Source organism: Pygoscelis adeliae, unplaced genomic scaffold, assembly GCF_000699105.1.
Source record: "Pygoscelis adeliae isolate BGI_AS28 unplaced genomic scaffold, ASM69910v1 Scaffold14, whole genome shotgun sequence".
Classification (NCBI taxonomy): domain Eukaryota; kingdom Metazoa; phylum Chordata; class Aves; order Sphenisciformes; family Spheniscidae; genus Pygoscelis; species Pygoscelis adeliae.
In genome coordinates, this window is record NW_008825109.1 from 3682416 (window position 1) to 3690986 (window position 8571).

The following is an 8571-nucleotide window of genomic DNA, read 5'->3' on the forward strand; positions in this document are numbered from 1 at the left end:
CAGAACTGCACATTTTGAAGGGCCTTTGAGATTTCAGGTTGCTTGCGTCCAGGTCACCTCAAACAGCGATGGCGGAAATCTTCAGTAAATTTCCCAGAAGCGAAACTTCTTCCTATTTGTATGATTTCAGAATGCTGCTCCGATGGGTCTTGTTTGGCATGATCCTTCGTTGTGGCTTGCTTCCTGCGTTGGTTTGTAAAAAGTAAAAGTTTTAAAGGTGTCTTTTTTGCTTTGTTACAGAAAATCATCAAAAATGGGCAAAGGCGATCCTAAGAAGCCGAGAGGTAAAATGTCTTCGTACGCCTTCTTTGTGCAAACCTGCCGGGAGGAGCACAAGAAGAAACATCCAGATGCTTCAGTGAACTTTTCAGAGTTCTCAAAAAAATGCTCAGAACGATGGAAGGTAGGAATAACCACCTAAAAACCCCGCAAAACCTTAAACGATTGCTTTGTGTGAAATTCTATTTGAGACTGTAAATTATTTCTTTAAAAGTTCAGGTTTTAGATAAGTATGAAGTGCAGCTGTAAGATTAGTGGTAACTATCCGTTGTTCTTACCTTGGCTTTAGCTCCCTCAACTGAAATTTTGGAATGGACCTGGATATGCTTTTGAATCTTAAAATACCGTTTTGATCCTTACGGGTCCCTTCCAACTTGAGATATTCTATGATTCTAATTGCCTTCCAGACTATGTCTTCTAAGGAGAAAGGGAAGTTTGAAGATATGGCAAAGGCTGACAAGCTTCGTTATGAAAAAGAAATGAAAAACTATGTACCACCTAAGGGGGAAACAAAAAAGAAGTTCAAGGATCCAAATGCACCGAAGAGGCCTCCGTAAGTAGATTTCTAGTTAGTTTATCTTATTCGGGACCATCACATGGGAGTGTATCTATAAAATGATCATTTTATTCAGGTTTAGGAGCTTCAGAAATACAAGACTACATGATTTTTCTGACCAGTGGCATAAAGATAGGTTGAGATTTTAGTTACGAATTACAGGTTTGTGGTCTCAGGTTGGTCGTCTTTACCTAAGCTAGAAAAATGCCAGCCTTTAGAAATGGATGCAGAAATCGGCGACACGCAGTTCTGACTCATGTTTCCAATTTCTGTTAAGAGGGTAATTCTAGTGTAAAATGGCAGTGAAATATTTCAGGCCCTGCTCTCCCCACCTGTTGGCTTGAGCAGAATTTTTGATTTGCAGTCCATTTAAAATTAAGAGGCTTTTGCACGGAACAGGTTAGAGGGATGATCTTGCACAAAAAACAGCTTGGAAAATTAAAACTTCAGCCACTACATAAAGACTACTGACTTCAGGTTCACCTGGTACTAGACACTAGTACTTCGTAGCAATCCATTTTTGTGTGTGTTTTAAATGGAGCTAATGCTGAAAGGAACAGGGAAGTTCCTGTACAAGTGAATGTTCTTATTTGGGCTGATGCTGTCATCTGGAAGTCCTAATTTTCATAACAAATATTGCAGCTTCTCTGCCTTTAACAGCTCTGACATAACATTTGCTCCCCTGGTGTCATTCACTCATTCTCCTTTTTTAAGATTTTTCTCTGCATATGGTATATAAAATTTGCCCTTCTGGGGGTCCTGCCAAAAATGGGACCAGATGTGCAGCATTCCTTAAGAGACAAGGATGTGTTAAGTTTTCAAAGTAGTTTATTCAGTTCTAATACCTTCCATTGTAATTATTGTTTGTCTCACTTCTAGGTGCTTTTCCAAAACGCTCTTAAGAAACAGTAACAAAGGTCACAAAACTTTCTCTTATAGTAAAGTCTAAAATTAAAAAAAATATCTTTTTTTTTTTCCCTCTGTAGTTCGGCTTTTTTCTTGTTTTGCTCTGAGTTTCGTCCAAAAATCAAAGGAGAACATCCTGGTCTGTCCATTGGGGACGTTGCAAAGAAACTGGGAGAGATGTGGAACAACACCGCTGCAGATGATAAACAGCCTTATGAAAAAAAGGCTGCTAAACTGAAGGAGAAGTACGAAAAGGTAACATTGACATTTATGGAGATGGTTTGGGGAGGTTCTAATACCTTCCATTGTAATTATTGTTTGTCTCACTTCTAGGTGCTTTTCCAAAACGCTCTTAAGAAACAGTAACAAAGGTACCAAAATTTTTCCTTTAATAAAAGTTTAAATTAAAAAAAATATCTTTTTTTTTTTCCCTCTGTAGTTCGGCTTTTTTCTTGTTTTGCTCTGAGTTTCGTCCAAAAATCAAAGGAGAACATCCTGGTCTGTCCATTGGGGACGTTGCAAAGAAACTGGGAGAGATGTGGAACAACACCGCTGCAGATGATAAACAGCCTTATGAAAAAAAGGCTGCTAAACTGAAGGAGAAGTACGAAAAGGTAACATTGACATTTATGGAGATGGTTTGGGGAGGTCAAGCTTCAATTTAGCCATTTTTTCCTTCTTGTGTGCTCTGATACCTGATGTTGCAGATTATAATATGCTACTGACAAGTGTCATGATATTTGTTGGAAAATACCACGTAAGGGAGCCTACGGTTTATTACTATAAACTGCCGTCCTTTGTGTTGAACTGTTTGCATTCGTCTGTAATTCAGGACCATCAGTGATGGTTTAATAGGTACCATGGTGTCTGTGTTGTTATTAAAACAATAGGTCACAGCAGTATCCAAGTTAAGTTGGTAGAATTAAGTAATGCCAGTAAAGAATAAAATGGTTCTCCCTGGTGTTGGAGGTGTTCGGTATTGATGAACATCCCTGAATGTTAGGATAATTGATGCACATAGATGCTATTTTTAGTTTATTCTTGGGATAATGTCAGAACATTAATGAGATGCTAGTATTAGACATGTGGTTTTCCTGTACCTAGTTTGTGTCCATCTCCTTTCTAGTAATTAACATAGTTAATAATACTTACAAAGCAGCATGTCATACAATTTCTTGAATTATTAAAGCTAAATCCTGTCATCGTTATTGGAGCTGTAGAAATGTGTTGCACACACAGGGTAGTGCTAGATGTGTTTTTATCTCCAGAGGCAGATTCCCATCCCAGTATGGGAAAACCAGAGGAGGAGGGGGATGCATGTTAGCATCCCCTGGTGATGCTTTACAGTGGGTCAGCAACCACCTATAGCTAATGTATACCACGTATATCCATTTGTGTGCCATGACCTTCCTCTGGGTGTTTCTCCCGCTGGCAAACAAAACCGCTTTAAAATTGTAGCATTGTAGTGAGCAAGGTGGCCTCTTTTGAGTCCTAATTACGTGCTGGGGAGGAACTGCAGGTCTAGAAGCTTTCCCATATTGTCTTTCCTGTGCAACGTAAACTCTTCAGTACAGTAATTGTTTGTACGTACAGCCAAGGCAACTCATAAGAGACTTTTTAAATGGCAGAATTATTAATCTTTATTCCCAGACATTTTAATCTTCACTAGTGTTGTCTTTATTTCTTACACTTACAAATGGGGTTTTAAGGTGCAGTAATCTCAGTATTTCACTGCTTGGCCTTTGACTCGGTGGATTTCGTATCTTCTGAAAATTTCATGCTAAGCTTTACGGGAGTCTGAGGGAACTGTAAGATTAGTGGTGTAATGTTTACTGGGTGGGGAACATTTGAACATTTGGACCATCTGCGTAAAGGTGTTGACGTTTCTCTTTAGCTGGTATGTTTAAGTCCTGTAGATCAATTCTGTTACGTAATTGTTTTTATTATTTTGGCACAAAGTCAGGAAGTCTAACCGTTTTTCTGGCTTGGTTTTCCAGGTACAGTTTTGACTTCCCTATAAGAGGAACTGAATTTTGTGCATTATAAACCACTAGAATAAATTTATTGCATGCAGAAGGTGGCACTGTCTACCCTTTAATGAAGTTCTTATACCTTTTATTTTGTAAACTTCAGTTAGGCAGAATTCTGTATAATTGCTCTTTGCTGAGGCATAACATTGCAAATATTAGGCCATGTCATTCTAACGTGTTTCGGATGGCTAATTACAGTTCTGTGCCTCGAACAAGGATTTTCCTGTGCATTTCTTTAGGCACCGTAGAAGGTAGGGCTAGAAGGGGACCTTAAGAGGTCTCCCCACTTTTTCCTTATGGGATAGTGGGCTCAGCTTTGCCTTTACCATCCGAGGCAGCAGCTTTTCCAACCTGTTCCCAGAAGCCTAACAGCGGAGATTCCTCAACAGCCGTAAGCAGCGTGTTCCGGCGTGCCAGTATCATTTCTGTGTTAGGAGGGTTCCCCTTTCTTTGGCGTTGGGCCTCGCTTCACCTTGTAACTTGAAGCTGCAGCTCCCGGTCCTACCCCAGTGGATGTGGAGAAGGGGCAGATAATCTGGGTGGCTCTGGTTTCCCAAGTGCCATTTGGAAGTTGCTCAGAGCTCTTGACTGGTTAAATCTTTGAGAGATTCTTCCTGCTTTTCTCCTCCAAGGATATTGCCGCATACCGGGCCAAAGGGAAGGTTGATGCAGGCAAAAAAGTAGTTGCCAAGGCTGAGAAGAGCAAGAAGAAGAAGGAGGAGGAGGAAGATGAGGATGAAGACGAAGAGGATGAAGATGATGAAGAGGAGGAAGAGGAGGAGGATGAAGATGATGATGATGATTAATAAGTCTCTCTTAGAGCAATTTCTTTCTTGTCTATAAAGCATTTAACCCCCCTGTACACAACTCACTCCTTTTAAAGAAAAAAAAATTGAAATGTAAGGCTGTGTAAGATTTGTTTTTAAACTGTACAGTGTCTCTTTTTTTGTATAGTTAACACACTACCGAATGTGTCTTTAGATAGCCCTGTCCTTAGTGGTATTTCAATGGCCACTAACCTTGCCTGGTACAGTATGGGGGTTGTAAATTGGCATGGGAGTTTTAAAGCAGGTTCTTGTTGGTGCACAGCACAAATTAGTTCTATAAGGGGATGTAGTTCATTTTTCATCTTCAGTTGTCTCTGATGCATCATAAAAATAATTGTTGTTCTGTTAACTGAATACCACTCTGTAATTGCAAAAAGGAAAAAAAAAAGTTGCAGCTGTTTTGTTGACATTCTGAATGCTTCTCAGTAAATACAATTTTTTTATTAGTATTGTTGTCCTTTTAATAGGTGCCCTTGAAAAATCATACTTTTTCTTTTCTCTCTCTTTTTTTTTTTTTTTTTTTGAGGGGAACTCATCTTTTGCTTTATTGAATGCCCATTTGGGATCACGGGAATATTACAGTTTTCATCTTTCATATAACCAGCTGATAAACAAAGCTTTGATCTGCATACCCTGCATAATCATGATAGGGTAAGAAAAGAAATATATAGGCGTATGATGAAAGAATATTCTTCCGTAACTGGAAACAAAACAAATTCAATCTCAACAAACTGATATTTGTTCAGATTTTTGTGAAATGTAATATTCTATTGAGTTGCATGAGTTTACCAGTCTTGGAGAGTTGAGAATTATAGAGTTCAATTTTACAGAAATTAAATACTTTGGGGGGGGGTGAGGAAGAGTGTACGTCCATCCGGTGTAGAGAAATTTACACGTGTGACTCCGTTACCATGTAATGGAAGTTGTATTTGTAAATCTCTGAACACTTCCGAGCGATGAGCGTACCTAAAATGTGTAAAGTTAAAAGCATGAAATTACCATATTATTTTTTGGTGACAGGTCTGGTGATGGCCACGGGCTTTATACCATGAAACTCTCCTGGTAGCAAATGGCCCATGAGAAATGATTTTTCTTTCTAAGATTTCTATAAATGGTACCATTATTATTTGTTAAATCTATGTAAATTCATATTTGTATTCTTGAAATTCTAGTTTTAGCCCTTTAAACAAAGTTGTATATTGTCTCAAATTGAAAATGAGATAAGATGTATTTTTCCTGTTAGGTTTTATACCGCACTCTTGATGTTTGCCCATTTTTAAGTTAAATATAGCTGTATGGAAAAGTACATTTTATTAAATTTTGCATTAAAAAGTGAAATGTTTATGGTATACCAACAATGTCTAATTTGGTCAAATATAGTTCTCTTCCAAAACCAAAGCTAAGGGTTTTTTTGCATATTTAGTAAAACTTCAAGTGCTGGCAACTGTAACTATTTTCACATATACCTGCTTACCAGTTTGGGGGACAATTTGGCAATTTTGTGGTTACAAAATTATGGTTCTCTTAAGTGCCAGTGTTTAAAAAAAAAACAACAAAAAAAAAAGCATTCTTGTAATTTTACACGCTTTTGTGATGGAGTATTGTTTTGTTATACAATTTTGACTTTCAGATTCTTATTTCAATTTGCATTTATGTATAACTTCAGGAGAAATATTGAACATCTGAATCCTGGATGATACTAATAAACTAATAATTGCAGAGGTTTTAAATACTTAGTTAAATGACTTACTTAATATCCTAAGGGGGTTTTTTTGTGTGTGTGTTGGTGTTTTCAGATATGTACATCCCTGCTTTCTGTTTCAAACAGAACGGTGCTGTTCACAAGGTCTCGATATAGAAAGCCTAGGACAGATAGATTTTATTTTTTTTCCTTCTTAAACTGGATATTACCTATTCAAGTGTTCATAACTGCTGACAAATAAATTTTCTGTGCTGAAGGGCTTTTTTGTTTCCCCAGGTCATCAGAGGAAAGTAGACACATTTCTTGTTCTTGGAACAAACATACTTAATGAGATCCCTGTAATCTTGTGCCTTTGTTCTCGGTGCTTGATGTTGACAGAAGTGACCTAGAGGATTCAGCTGATCTTAAAAGATGAGTAGCAAGCGCTTGCCCAGCAGCCAGGCATGGCGTTTGCCTCTATCTTTGGGGTTAGCACATTGGTAACAAACAGAGCGTGCTCGAGGCTGAAGAGGGTAGGTAATACAATAATTGTAAGTGCTACTTTCTGAGAAAAAGAACCCACGGTACTACTCTGCAGAGGCTGGTGATGGTTGGGAAGCGTACCAAAGCCTCCAGAGCTCTCCGGGACGGCCACGGTTTTCTCATGAGCAGCTGGTACGTGCCTGTACATCAAGTGAGCTTGCACACCTATATCGGACTGAAGTCTTCTCTTGTGTATTCTAGAAAACCCTTTTGAAACAATGAAACCGCTATTTCTGGAGGGGAATACCATAGTTAGGTGGATTAATTCTCCTTTAACATAAAACCAGAGCTTCCGAGAGTCGTTGCCGGAAAGGACCTCCCTGTGCCCTGGCTGTGGTCCCCTGCAAGCTCCAGCAGTTAAATAATCCTCTTGGTCGAAACTCTGCCCGATTCTCGGCACCGATAGGTCAGACTTTACTACAAGATTACTTGATCTGAGGTCAGTTATTGCTGACGCTTTTGCTTGAGTCTGCCTCCCCGTGATCCTTAAAAGTCAGTGCTTGCTGAGGGATAATGAGCAGTGAAATTGCAACCGTTTAGGCAGTGGTTCCCTGCAAGGGAACCGGACAGCACCGGCGTCGCTGTCAAAACGAAAAGCATTTCCTAAGGGCTTTAACCTTCAAATAAACACTTGACATAGAGGATAAAAAGCCTTTTCCTGTTCTAAACAAAAAAAAATCGGGGAATTGCTTTGGAGACAACTTTAATATTAATAAGCAGTAGTTACGGTATCTTGAATGCTAAATGAAGCCGTACCAATTTTACGGTTGTTTATCTCGGTTGGTCCTGAAAGAAGCTGCATTGTCGCCACCTGCTTTCTAGGTTTGCTCTCCGCTTTTAAACTGGTTTAACTAAACGTACAGACAGCGTTCATCCCTTCTGCCGGGCTTTCAACGATCACACCAGCTCTGGCAAAAAGTTGCGCTTATTTAACAAAATGTTTCTGTCCAGGCGGACGGGCTCCTAGAAACCTGAAGTAACAGGTACCAGGTGGCTGAAAAGATTTCTGCAGCTTAACTAGGGTGTCGCTGGCACTGCTGACTGAGCCCCTTCACAGCGCCTTTTATCGGTGTAACGAGCCCAGCGTGAAGGAGAAAAGGCCGAGTAATAGCGGGGTTTAGGCTTGCTAGAAAGCGGGAACGTGGGTTTGAGTAACTCCGCCAGAAGAGGAGCCGGGCGGACTGCAGCAGCAGCACTAGGTTCTCTAGGTGGGTGACAAGCCGAGCTTGGAAAAAACCTTTCCTAATTCTTGCTAGCCTAAGGGTTAAACCTGCTAGTTAGAATAAACGTTCCCGTTCTGCCTTCCCAGCTATGCTTGACAGAAGATTAAAGGAATAAAGCCGATGTCCTGCGTTGGGTTATAATACATTACTCAATACCGAGTCTAACAGACATGGCAAAATACAAAGATAGTATTTAATATAAGAGGTGATTAATTTTCACCATTTCCAGGCTCTGCCAGGAGTAGCTGACCAGCTACAGGCTTCTGGGATGCAAACGTAGCGATCGTTTTATTAATAACGGTAAAATGCCAAGTATTTTCAAACAACGTTCCCTTGTTGTATTCTTTAGCTTCCCATCGCTCTGTACTTGACTTCAGACTCCAGATCACATCTTTTTGGGGCTGCTTTAGAAGAAAACAACAGTGTGTGACATTTTACTTTGGCAGGCTGCCATAGACATTATTTTAGCCCCTGAAATACATTAAAGGACGTTTTACAAATAAGCTAGTCCAATGCAGTGCCTAAA

General features: G+C 39.6%; 1 protein-coding gene across 2 annotated transcripts; it reads left to right on the forward strand.

The window, feature by feature from the left end:
• Nucleotides 1-240: 240 nt before the first annotated feature.
• On the forward strand, nt 241-6554 carry HMGB1 (high mobility group box 1). 2 transcript variants are annotated; one of them, XM_009327740.1, is made up of 4 exons: nt 241-403; nt 687-832; nt 1822-1996; nt 4404-6554. In XM_009327740.1, exons 1-4 carry the CDS (start codon nt 254-256, stop codon nt 4575-4577), a joined length of 645 nt encoding a protein of 214 aa, XP_009326015.1. In that variant the 5' UTR covers nt 241-253; the 3' UTR covers nt 4578-6554. The 2 variants fall into 2 exon arrangements, with proteins under 2 accessions (XP_009326015.1, XP_009326016.1); XM_009327741.1 differs by lacking the exon at nt 4404-6554 and adding an exon at nt 2390-2518 and having other exon boundaries at nt 1822-2030.
• Nucleotides 6555-8571: the final 2017 nt, after the last annotated feature.

Bases quoted from the DNA above. Each gene is read 5' to 3' on its own strand.
- HMGB1 (XM_009327740.1), top strand. From the start codon at position 254: ATGGGCAAAGGCGATCCTAAGAAGCCGAGAGGTAAAATGTCTTCGTAC. The intron at 404-686 runs GTAGGAATAACC...ATTGCCTTCCAG, and splicing joins AATGCTCAGAACGATGGAAG to ACTATGTCTTCTAAGGAGAA. The intron at 1,997-4,403 runs GTAACATTGACA...TTCTCCTCCAAG, and splicing joins TGAAGGAGAAGTACGAAAAG to GATATTGCCGCATACCGGGC.